The sequence below is a fragment of the Molossus molossus genome, unplaced genomic scaffold, assembly GCF_014108415.1.
Source record: "Molossus molossus isolate mMolMol1 unplaced genomic scaffold, mMolMol1.p scaffold_m16_p_1, whole genome shotgun sequence".
NCBI classification, from domain to species: domain Eukaryota; kingdom Metazoa; phylum Chordata; class Mammalia; order Chiroptera; family Molossidae; genus Molossus; species Molossus molossus.
Window position 1 is genome coordinate 168869713 of NW_023425344.1, and position 13243 is coordinate 168882955.

A 13243-nucleotide genomic window follows, 5' to 3' on the forward strand; every position below is an offset into this window, starting at 1 on the left:
CTCTTTATAATACAGACATTTTAAAAGTAAAAATCTGAATATAAAACATTTTTGTAGTTTTCATCAAAAATGGCTGTTTAGCAAAATAAACAAGTTTGAACAATGCATTGCTATTTTAAGTAAACTTAAGTATGTATCCATGCTATTCCAGTAAAATATCCTTGGTGTTTGCCACAAATAATAATGAGTATATACAGAATTAGGAAAGCATTATAACTATGCAACACAAATATTATCATGCTCTGTAGGTAACAGCTTATTGCACAGAAAACCCAAGAAGCCACTAAGTGAAAGGGCATTTATTTCCTGTTTACAATTACCTTACTTGAGAACACTTATTAGTGCAGAAAAAAAGTATACATTTCTCTGAACTTGTAGGCTCATCAGACAGATATACTTTGGAAAGGTTAAGCTATGTTTAGCAAGGTAATCCTCAAGAGACGCATGTCAGAGAATTAAGTATTCGGTACTTAAATGAACTTCTTATTTTGTACTTAGGAACGAATTGCCAAGAATTAAATTATCATCATCAAATAGAACATTTATTGACTTTCTTGAAGAAAGAGAGGGAGATCTACTTGAAGAAAAAAAAATTAGAATTAGAAAGAAACCAGTATTTTTAACACTTTGCATGACTAATAGAAGCTGAACTCCTCAAACTGATCTTTTGCTTGCAGATTGCTAATGGAAATGACTCAAATTAGTAGTTTCATGATGACTAGATTATGCTTTTGTCTTTATTTTCCATGCTCAGCTTTAGGTTTTTAATAGACATTCCAAAAAATATCACATGAAACTGCTATTTTCCACAGGAGATAATGGAACAGTTTTGAAATTTCCAAAATTCTTCACATACAGTTTTTTTTTCCCAAAAATATAGCAAACATTGACTTGACAAATTAAAACCAAAACACTTAGATGTATAAGGTTATAAATAAGAAATCCTAAAAAAAAGTATTTTTGCCTACATAGAAAATAAACATGAGAATGACCTTCTTTTTGGGATTCAAGTTGAATTCGATTGTAATTATTAAACAGGGAAACTAGATGGTTTAATTTTTTTATTACTTAATTAATTTATTTTTGTTACAGATGCTTCTCTTTTTCCCCCCACCGATTCCCACCTCCCCCTCCCTCCCCGCCCTGTCCCCAGCTTTGTGGTCCACGTCCATTGTTCAGGCATATATGCATATAGGTTCTGTGGTTTATCTCTCCCCCACCACCTTCACGTCCACTCACACTCTCTCACACACTAGGTCACTCTCTCACACGCTCACCCTCCTTCCGGTCCTGCCTGCCGCCATCTCCTCATTGTGGTTTTAATTTGCATTTATCTGATAATTGGTGACATTGAGCATCTTTTCATATGTCTATTTACATCTGTATGTTCTCTTTGGAGTAGTGTCTATTCGGTCCTTTGCTCATTTTAATTGGATTTTTTCTGTTTTTTTGGGGGGGGTGGGGGTTTATAATTTCCTTTAAAGTTTTATATATTAAGCCCTTTTTAGCTGTATCGTTGGCAAATATGTTCTCTCATCGAATGGGTTTTCTTTTCATTTTGTTGATGGTTTTCTTGGTTGTGCAAAAGGTTTTTAGTTTGATGTAGTCCCACTTGTTTTTTGTTTGTTTGTTTGTTTCCCTTGCCTAAGAACTTATATTAAAAAATATATTGCTATAAGAAATGTCCAAGATTTTACTGCCTGTTTCTTCTAGATTTTTATGGTTTCAAATGTAACATTTAGGTCTTTAATCCATTTTGAGTTTATTCTTGTGTATGGTATAAGAAGGTGGTCTAGTGTCGTTTTTTTGCATAAATCTGTCCAATTTTCCCAACACCATTTGTTGAATAGACTATCTTTACTCCCTGTATGTTTTTTGTTTCCTTTGTCAAATATTAATTGACTGTAAAGTCATGGGTTTATTTCTGGGCTCTCTGTTGTGTTCCAATGATCTACCTGTCTGTTTTTATGCCAGCACCATGCTGTTTTGATTAACTGTGGCCTTATAGTATAGTTTGCTATCAGGTAGTGTGATTCCTTTAACTTTATTTCTTTTTCTCAAGATTGTGTTCCTATTCGGGGTCTTTTGTGGTTTTATATAAAGTTTTGGAATATTTGTACTACTTTTGTCTTTTTCCAGTTTTTCTCAGTATCTACAGAGTTTTGGTCAGTATCTTTATTTCTTGCCATTATTAACATGAAGCATGCCCTATCACACGGTAACTTTAGTTTAGTGATTTATGGTTACCAAAGAGTGTCACATAAATTGTCTCATTTGTTCTTCATAAAAATTCTGAAGCACAGATGTGAAAATTGAAGCTCATGAAAATTATCTAACTTTGCCAGGCTTATACAACTAAGAAAATCACAGATTTGGGACTTGAACCCAGTCTGATATTTCACTGTCATTGGGCATATTTGGGTCCAGGGATCACGTACAAAAGCATTGCCTTTCAAGTTTCTTCCATTTTTACTGTGTTTCACTTTCTTTTGAGTCTGATTATTCTTTTGTGAAGAGTACAAAAAACAGGAGAAAAGGGAAGGGCCAACATTTATTTAGCACTAATTATACTTTTACTTCTGCACTTTGCATTTTTCCTATTTAAATCATCAGCTATAAGGGAGAAGCCATAATTTCCATTTTATTAATGAGGAAACTTTGGCTCCATAATATGAAGATACTTGCCTAAGTTCTTATCTCTGATTGGTGATTAGAATCCAGATGTGTGTAACTTAGTTTTTCTCAAACTTTTTCTTTTATTATCACCCCCTTACGGAGTCTTTCTAGACTTTTTATTTCTAATCACCCTTCACATTAAATTTTAATATCCCAGCTATACTCTATATCTGTTTATGATCTTGTATAGATGTGCTCAATACCTAAAAAGAGTAAGCTACTATCACACACACACATCCCCCCTCAAAAAGAACCAATTTTCACTTTTTGGGTGCAATATCACCTGCCCATTAAGAATACATGCTGAAGTCTCTTGTCTTTCAAAAGATATGCTAGGAATACTGAAAAATCATTTACACATTTTAAGAATATTAAAAATATTAAATATTAACAAATTTGAATGAAACTGTTTTTGGTATTATATTTTAACTATTTTGGATTGATAGAATAATATTTTAAAAGATCCTTTTTAATTACACTATTAAAATCTATTAGTAATTTATCTACTCTTTCCATAGAATACGCTGAGTCTATTTCTTCAAACTTGATTTTTAGTAAACATGATAACACTTTAGTGCCATTTAAAATCTGGTTTAAAATCATCTAGTTTTGCAGAAAACTACAGGTCATTGAAAAAAGAAATAGAGGAAGATATAAAACAGTTGAAGCACATCTCTTTTTCATAAATTGGAAGAATCAACATCATTAAAATGTCCATACTACCCAAAGTAATCTATAGATTCAATGCAATCCTCATCAAAATACCAACAACATACTTCACAGAACTAGAACAAATACTTCAAAAGTTCATATGGAACCAAAAATAACCTCAAATAGCCACAGCAATCTTGAAAAAGGAAAACAAACTTGGAGGGACCACATTACCAGATTTCAGGTTATACTACAAAGCCACTGTAATTGAAACAACCTGGTACTGGCACAAGAACGGGCATATAGACTAGTGGAACAGAACAGAGAACCCAGAAATGGACCCAAGGCAATATGCTCAATTAATATTTGACAAAGGTGGCAAGAACATACAGTGGAGTAAAGACAGCCTCTTTGATAAATGGTGTTAGGATAATTGGAGAGCTACATGCAAAAAAATAAAACTAGGCTTTCAACTTGCACCATACACAAGAATAAATTCAAAATGGATAAAAGACTTAAATGTGTCTCATGAATCCATAAAAATGCTAGAAGAAAATGTAGGCAACAAAATTTCAGATGTCATACGCAGCAGAATTTTCACTGATACATCACCTAAGGCAACAGAAATAAAGGAGAAAATGAACACATGGAACTACATCCAACTAAAAAGCTTCTGCACAGCAATAGATGCAATCATCAAAATGGAAAGGCTACCCACTGTATGGGAGAGCATAATTGCCAGTGATATATCAGATAAGAGGTTAATTTCCAATATATAGAGAGTGGTCATACAACTCAACAAAAGGAAGGCAAAGAACCCAATTAAGAAATGGGCAGAGGAACTAAATAGACACCTCTCCAAACAGGACATACAAATGGCTAAGAGACATATGAAGAAATGCTCAACATCACTAATCATCAGAGAGATGCAAATTAAAACAACAATGAGGTATCACCTCACACCTGTCAGAATGGCCGCCATCAACAAATCATCAAACAACAAGTGTTGGTGAGGGCATTGAGGAAAGGGTACTCTAGTTACTGCTGGTGGGAATGCAGACTGGTACAGCCACTATGGAAAACAATATGGTGTTACCTCAAAAAAATAAAACTGAACTTCTATTTGACCCAGTGATCCCACTTCTAGGAATATACCTTGAGAAGCCTGAAACACCAATCCAAAAGAATATATGTATCCCCATGTTTGTAGCAGCACTATTTACAATAGCTAAGACCTGGAATCAGCCCAATATCCATCAGCAGATAAATGGATAAAAAAGCAATGGTACATATACACAATGGAGTACTATGCAGCAGTAAGAAAGAAAGATCTCTTATCCTTTGAGACGACATGGAGGGACCTGGAAAGTATTATCCTAAGTGAAGTAAGCCAAGCAGAAAAAGACAAATACCACATGATATCACTTATATACGTAATATAATGAACATAACAATCTGAGGAATACGGTTGACCCAGAAACATGGAAGTAGGGCCAGACTGACATCCCTCAGAAGAGGGGGTGGGGGGGTGGGAAGAGATAAACCACAGAACTTATATGCATATATGCATAACAAATGCACATGGACAACAAAGCTGGGGATGGGGCGGAGGTGGGGTGGGGAGCAGGATTGTCAATGGGGTAAAAAAGGAGAAACATCTGTAACAAAAAAATAAATTTAAAAATTTAAAAAAAATTAAAAATGGAACTGTCTTATGACCCAGGAAATCTACTTCTGAAAATTTATCAAAGGAAATATAAAACACTAATTCGAAAGAATATATGCACCCCCACATTCACTGCAGAATTATTTATAGTAGCCAAAATTTGGAAGCAGCCCAAGTGTCCATCAGTAGACAAGTGGATAAAAAAAAGCTGTGGCACATTTACACAATGGAATACTATTTGGCCATAAAAATAAAAAAAAGGAAATCTTACCCTTTGCAACAGCATAGATAGACCTGGTCAGTATTATGCTAAGTGAAATAAGCTAGTCAGAGAAAGACAAGTACCATATGGTTTCACTCACATGTGGAATCTCCTGAACAAAATGAACTAACAAGCAAAATAGAGACAGACTCATAGATATAAAGTAGGCTGACATCTGTCACGGGGTGAAGGCCAGGTGGGTGGTGGAAGTATTGAGGAAAAATGAGAAAACTGTGGCATTTGCCTGGGGGAGGCAGTGGTGCAGGGAGGTGGAGGAGGGTATAAGGGGGATAAATGCTGATGGAAGGAGTCTTGACTTGGGGTGGTGAAAATACAATACAGTGTACAGATGATGTGTTGTGGAATTATGCACCTGAAACCTGTATACTTTCGTTAACCAGTGTCATCCCAAAAATTCAATAAAAATGGGGAGTACAAAGGACAAAAACTGCCCCTCTCTACTGTCCAAGAACAGAATCAAACAGCAGAATTTCTGTGCCAGTTTAAATCTCGTTTAAAACAAAATTACCAGTCGAACTCTTACCGGTCTCTTTGCTCTTCACTTGTATATTGATCATCTACAAAGGAGTTTCCAAATATTCCAAGTAGAGTATTGTGGCCTTTCTTGTTAGGTGTATGATACACTCGAGAAGCTAGATGCAAGTCAGTGGGCAGCACCCGGGCTGGGACAGTGGTGCACAGGTCATGAACGGTAGGAGCGGAGTGGTCTTGTGGAATTCTGCTACAAAGAAAAGAAAGTGGGCTTCTTTTATCATTGCATACTTTTTTGATATAAAATACATTTACTTTGACAGTTTAGTTTGGGCCCTGAAAAGGATGCCTAAATGTAGGAGATGAGATTTAGAACTATAACATATTTAACATCACAATCTCAGGCCATTGACTAGATCTTCAAAGTCACATATCCAGCTGCCTGCTGACAATATCAACCTTTATGTCTTACAGATACCTCAGAATCAACAGACTTAAAAGCAAACTCATGCCCTGACCAATTTGGCTCAGCGGTTAGAGCATCGGCCTGCGGTCCTGAGAGACCCGGGTTTGGTTCCCGCTAAGGGCATGTACCTCGGTTGTAGTTTGTCGCCCTGGTTGGGTTGTGCGGGTGGCAACCACTCGATGTGTCCCTTTCACATCGCTGTTTCTCTCTCTCTCTCTTCCTCCCATTCTATCTGAACAAAAAATGGAAAAGTGTCCTCGGCTGAGGATAAAAAAATAAAATAAAATAAATAAAAATATAAAATAAAAGCAAACTCATTATCATTCCACCCATCCCAAACTTCTCTCTTGAATTCTGTAACACAGTTAGTGACATCATAGTCAACCATCATGAATTACTCCTTTGCAACTCGGCTCAAACGCTAATGTCCTTGAAGAAGTACAACAATATAGTACATTATCCATTAACTAGCATCAGTGGAACTGTGGGTCTAAGTTAGTGTGGTATCTTCCTTCCCACTATGCTAACACTTGCCTCTCCTGCCTTTCCAAAGTGGAGAAGAGGGCATGAAGAATGCTGTCTTAATCCCCAGCATCACTTGCCATCCAATAGACAGATACCTTTTGACCACCTACTATGTGCCAGACTTTGTACTAAGTGATTTACACACATTTTCTCAGCAATGAGCCTGTAAGGAAGGTGTTATTATCCTCATAATGAAGTAGGCTTGTTTTGGATAAGTCACAAAATTAGTGAGTGGCTGCCTGGCCGGTGTGGCTCAGTGGATTGAGTGTCAATCCATGGACTGAGAGTTCCCGGTTCAATTTCCAGTCAGGGCACATACCTGGGTTGCAGGCTCGATCCCCTGTGGTGGGTGTGCAGGAGGCATAGGGGGTGTGCAGGAGGCAGCTGATCTATGTATCTGTCTCACATTCATGTTTCTATTTCTCTCTCCCTTCCTCTCTCTCTAAAAAAATCAATTAAAAAACATATAAAAATATTTTTTAAAAATTAGTGAGTGGATACTAGGACCTAAACACAATGGATAGTAGCATACTATAAAGAACATAGCCTTTGGAGTTGGTGGGGCCTACATTGGAATCTCAGTTCTAACCCTTGCAAACTGTATCACTGACCTCACTAAAGATGTTCTGTAAAATGAGACTAAAACTCCCTAACTTTTGCCTTTATAAGAATTTCTTTTTCCTATTATTGCCTCTTAATGACTCCTGAGGTGGAAGTGGCCCTTATCCAGTACTATCCCACCCTCACCTCCCTCTTAGGTTATACTCTGACATTAACCAAAAGACGACCTTTTCATCAAGTCAAACAAATGTTAGACATCTAGAGCGTGTCCTCTCTGAAGCTGCAGCTGATGATGCTGATGATCTTTCCTAAAATTGCTCTTCCTCCGTGAGCTTTTCAAAGCCTGCTCTGTCTCAGCTCTACTCCACCTCTCAGATTCGTCACAATTTGACTTAGTACTGGCTTTCCTTCCTCCGGCTTATAAACTGGCTATGACTTCCGAGGTTGTACTCTGCTTTCCACATTGACAAAATCAGCTTCAGTGTCTCGCTATTTCCTTCATGCTGAGAGCTCCCAGTGCTAATCTCTAGTGTCTCACCCAGATTCCTCGTCTTTAAGATGCAAAATGCTGCAGCCATCTTTTACCTTCGCCTGCATAGCCAGTGACAAACTGGCTTCTCCCCTGCACAGGGTAGCTCAGGCGTGCTCCTTCCCCCTCCTCACTTCCAACACAGGCAAGGTCCTTATCACCATAACCAGAATCAGCAACAGTCTAATGCCAGTCGGATTGAGCACTGCACCTCTGTCTCTTCACCTAATACAGCCTGCAAAATTTGGTCACACTGATCTTTAAATCCTCCTTTACCCAGCATGATGGTTCTTTGTTACTTTGCTGCATTCATCTAACTTCCTGTCTCTAAGTATCGAGGCTTCCAGCACCTGGCCCCACTTCTAACCTAGCAGAGTGTAGTGCAGCGGTTCTCAACCTGTGGGTCGCGACCCCTTTGGGGGTCAAACGACCCTTTCACAGGGGTCGCCTAAGACATAACAGCAGCAAAATTACAGTTATGAAGTAGCAACAAAAACAATTTTATGGTTGGGGGGTCACCACAACAGGAGGAACTGTATTAAAGGGTCATGGCATTTGGAGGATTGAGAACCACAGGAGTGGAATCAAACTGCCTCTGTTCAAATCCTGTTTAAAATTATCACATGGTCGTAAGCAAGTCAATTAACTTCTTTATATCTCAGTAAGTTGGGAATAACAACATTAGCACACCCTGGATGAAATTAAGAAAGAAAGAAGTGAATGCATTTAAAACAGTGTCTCTCACGTGGTAGATGTTTGCTGTAATTAATCAGTCTCCAGGACAATGCACAGAACCAGCAAAACCTGTCAGTTCCTTCAGTTACGAGTAGAATGCTGCCTATCCTTTTGTCCATGTCTAAACATCCTTCAAACAGTATCTCCAAGACAAATTTCTCTGAAAATTTAATTATTTTCCTTTTTCACAAATATCTCTTTTCATACACTGCCCTATTCTCGTGCCACCCATTCTGGCCATTTAACTAATAGGTTAATGCAGGTTTGGCCACTAATTGTTCTACATGTCTGGAGAGTAGGATAATATAAAGAATATAGTCTTTGGAGTGGGCGGGGCATCAGAATCTCAGTTCTCGCCCTTGCAAACTGTATCACTGACCTCTCTGTGGATCTTCTGCGAGCTGAGAATAAAAATTCCTAACTTTTGCCTTTGTAAGAACTGATGACAGTGCCTGTTTTATTTGTATTGCTATAGATATTAACGTCCTCTGCACAGCACCTAACCCGTTGCTGGGCATTACTGAATCACTAATAGTGAGTAATTTGTGTCATTTCTAAAACAGCACAGGGACCAAAAAGAACAAAACATAAAATCTGTACATGTTCCAGTGGAGGAGGTAAATCGAAAGCATTTGGAAATGCCTCAGGCAAAGAGACATAACTGGAAGAGTAAAAATGGGTGTTCAGGAAGTAGGGATCCTAAGAAAGAACTGAAAAAAAAAAAAAGGGGGGGGGAGAAAAATTGAGCTCTGATATCAAGCTCATCTACATCATCATTCTATCTGGGACAGGTCCTGGCTAGTGGAATGTACTGGCGATTACATTACATATTTTTTTCCTTAAAAAAGCAACACAACCAATCTGAATTCCTATGTTTCCATCATACTCTAATTACACAGATCTGTAAGTGAATATCCCTTGGTTATCGAGCTGAATAACACAATATTTTCAAAAGAGGGCTCAATTCCCAAGAAAACAATTTAATTTGGGGGCTACTCACAGGTGCATAATGTTAGGTTAAAAAAAATATTTAAGAAAAGATTTTCAGAAACAAGTTTTCCAAAATTCTCTTTTATTATGTAATTTTTTAATGTCAGATTTTTATTCCTCTGTATCTCATACTTCTTTCTTTCTCTAATGGAAATTTCTAATTTCAGTTTTAATGAATTAACTCAGTACTATATATATATATATCAAAAACATCTACAAATATTTTTGGCATGCTCGAGAAAGGCTGTGTGTTTTTATAGCATACTCTCCTGAAACAGGACTATTTGTCATTCTTTGAAACACTAAGACATAAAAAAGAAAAGACTCTGACTCTGTGGGTGGCCATGCTACTTGGCTTAATGCACCAAAGGCAAGGTTTTTTTAGGGGAAAAAATCAAGAAGTTTCTGCTTCATTGATAATCTGACAGTAACTATTTATTGAAGGTAAAATACTTGTTGTCTGCTGTCACTATTTGTTTTAATACATAATCTTGCTAACTAAATGAGTTTAAAGCAATGCAGATAAGCAATGGCATGTACAGGGTCACTTAAATGCCAATTTGACTCTTTCATAAACTTTGGAATTCTTTTCCCATGAGTCCATTTCCAGCTACTAAACTGTGAGTAATATCCATTTACAAAGTTTAGGCTGGCCATAAAAAGGTTGTCTTCCATGTCCAGCACACCTTTCAGTGCCCTAAGCAACAACAAAAGCTAATAATTAAAGCTTCTTTAAGCCCCCATAAACAGTTAAATGAAGAAGAATCTAGAATAAACCAACCCATAAAAATCCAGTGGTGAAATAAGGAGAAAATCTGTTTCAACAAGGTGCATAGCAAAAGGTAAAACCATAAATCTAAATTGCCTTTATGCACTATTATTCAAAATTATGGTTACATCCTGGTATAATACAAAGTTCCATTTAAAATGCGGTGGGGGCGGAAATGAAACACGAAATGATAGTACAGATTTAAAAAGCCATCTAAATAACCAATTCTATTAGCCAATCGTAATTCTGTGTTGGGTTTTCTTTTCTTTTATTTTAGAAAAACAAAATTAACCAATATGTCAATCTAAATTAGGCATTATAGTGATTGACAGAAATTAAATCTAACATGTTAACATTTAATTTTCTTTAGTGTCAAAAAGAGCTATTTTTATTCTAGCTATTGCTGTGTCATTAAAGCAAGTACCTTGATCAAAACTAGAAACAGACGTGTGGAGTACAGCACACATGTCCTAACTGTCCTATCTGCCACCAACTAACTCTTCTGAGAAGGTGGAACTTAAACCTCACACATAAATTTCTAAAGCATTCAATTTGCTTTAAAAATCCATTTTCAGGTATCAGTGCACTAAATAACTTCTCTTCAGACAGTACTATATATAAATGTAAGTTACTTTGTTTTAAGTGGTTTTTGATCCTGCGGGGGTTTTATACACTTTCTTTGTCGTGGAATTACGGGTTTTGTTTTTCGTGCTCGCTTAATTTCTTTTCCTCTGATTTGCAACAATTCTGATGATTTTACCTTTAAAAAAATATAAAAATGGCTGTTAAGAAAAGTTGTAACATGAAATTAGATCTTTCTCTTTCATTTAATAGTCCATCTCATATTTAATTTCTATGTACATTTTATAACACTATATAAATCCTAAAGGCGAGCTGATATATTCCTCTAAATCTCTTCCTAAATTTTTACATATATACCTTCACAGCAATAAAAAATATTAGTACCATATTTATTTGTAATATTTTTTATTGCATTGAAACTAGTAAAGAAGAAATATGAGATTTTTTCCTCCATAGATCTACTCTTCTTCATTGGTATTTTTAATAGGACTTCCTTAGTCTCTCTCTTTCTTTTTAACCCTTAATTTCTTAAAGTTTGACATGACTGGATGTTGCAAGTACAAGACCGAATGAACTTTAATGCTCTATATACCTATTCTGAGCAACACTTATCAATTCGTACTTCCTTACAGTGTACTCTTTTCTATTCCACTGCTTGGGAAAAAATTAAAGCATATCTGTCTCTTCAATAATTGCCTTTTAATCATTATAGGTATTATGAGTATTGTTTTCTTAGATTTCCTAGAAAATTCACAGAATTTGTGGTAATAGTTCATCAAAAAATATTTTTCTCCATGGGTTATTCTGTCTTTTGTTAAGACTAGATTTAAGAAAGCAAGCAAGGTGGCTTTCCTTGGAGAAAGCAGAGTTATGACTGAATAAGGAGGAGGAGGCCAGGAAAAGGGAGGTTTTTATAAATAGGTAGCCGGTTTGGGCTCAGTGCACTAGTAAGGAGAGAGCTATTGCAATTTCTTGAGTAAAAAAGATGACAAATAAGGAGAGCTCAAGAGTACAGATCATTCCATCTCACCATCCAGTTAATGTTTAAATTTACTCTACAGTTTCTCCACCAAACGGTTATTCATTCTGGCTTGAACATGATCAGAAACAGAGGATTTGGAACTCTTTGAAACTGGTTGTTAGAAATTTGTGTTTATTATAGAACCTAACAACTTTATCCACTAGTCTCAATTCAAACCTCACAATCTAGCTCTCTTCCATTTGACAGTCAAATGTTTGAATACAGTTGACTCCCCTGGACCTGCACCTACCCCCACTCCCAAGCTAAACATCCCCAGGCCCTGCAGCTCTACCTGACATGACATGGTTTTGAAGTGCTGTGCTTACCATCTTGAATGTTCTCTTCCAGTTTCCAATTTGTCAGTGTTTCTCCTGGGACTGGATATCCATATCTGAACACAGTATTTAAGGTGTGATGTGATCCTGTTTTATGTTATTTATCACTTAATGCAAACTATGATTGCACTTGTTTTCCATTCACTAAATTATGGCCTAAAACCCTTAAGTCTTTTTCACATGTGCTCTAAGTTATATAATCTCGTATCTGTGCATTCCGTTTTTGGACCCAAAGGCCGAACCATTATGTACATTTATCCCAATTTCACCGAATATCTGACTAACCAAATCTTACCAGTCACATTTTGAATGTTATCTGCAAATCCCGTCAGTAAATCTTCCATATTTTCATCAAAATTTTTAGGAAATACAATGAATTGGACACAGCCATAGAGCAGTTCTTAGGGACTTTCATGTCGAACTGTGCATCCTTTGCGTAACTAATTATAAATCCATCTAGCAGTTCACCTGACTGCAAAATTGTCTACAAAACTGTCACTGGAAGACTTTCATAAGTGGATGGCTGAAATCCAAAGAATGATAACAACTAATGTGTATTCAGTTTTCTTGCATACCAGGCTCTTCACCATAATACTCTTGTCTTGAACTTCAAGTCTAACACTTTTCTGATGTTCAATCTAGTGATTCTAGGAAAAGAAATAAGTTTTATTCCATGGCTTGTCCCTTAGGGAAGCTATGCTTGTTCCAAATTATTACTGCTTCCTCTTATATGGGTTCAAACACAATTCTTTTTTGCTCTCAGATATACAACGTTATTTGTCATTGGCTTGATATCACATGTGTTCAATCTCTTGCAAGCCTGCAGGCTCTGACTGTATATACCTGCTTGTTTCTAATCTTTTTTTTTTTTTTTTAAATCATCACCCAAGGATATTTTTATTTTAGAGAGAAAGGAAGAAAGAGAGAGAGAAACTCGATATGAGAGAAAAACATCGATTGGTTGCCTCTGGTACACGCCCTGA

The 13243-nt window shown here is 36.6% G+C and overlaps 1 protein-coding gene across 1 annotated transcript in view; it reads right to left on the reverse strand.

Moving 5' to 3' along the window:
* Positions 1–13243, reverse strand: part of TTC6 (tetratricopeptide repeat domain 6) — a 242117-nt gene that overhangs the window by 110638 nt on the left and 118236 nt on the right. The window contains exons 6-7 of the mRNA XM_036244812.1: positions 10955–11082; positions 5800–5994 (exon numbers count right to left, since the gene is read on the reverse strand). Of these exons, the coding sequence (XP_036100705.1) occupies positions 5800–5994; positions 10955–11082 (323 nt within the window). The remainder of the gene's footprint in view (positions 1–5799; positions 5995–10954; positions 11083–13243) is intronic.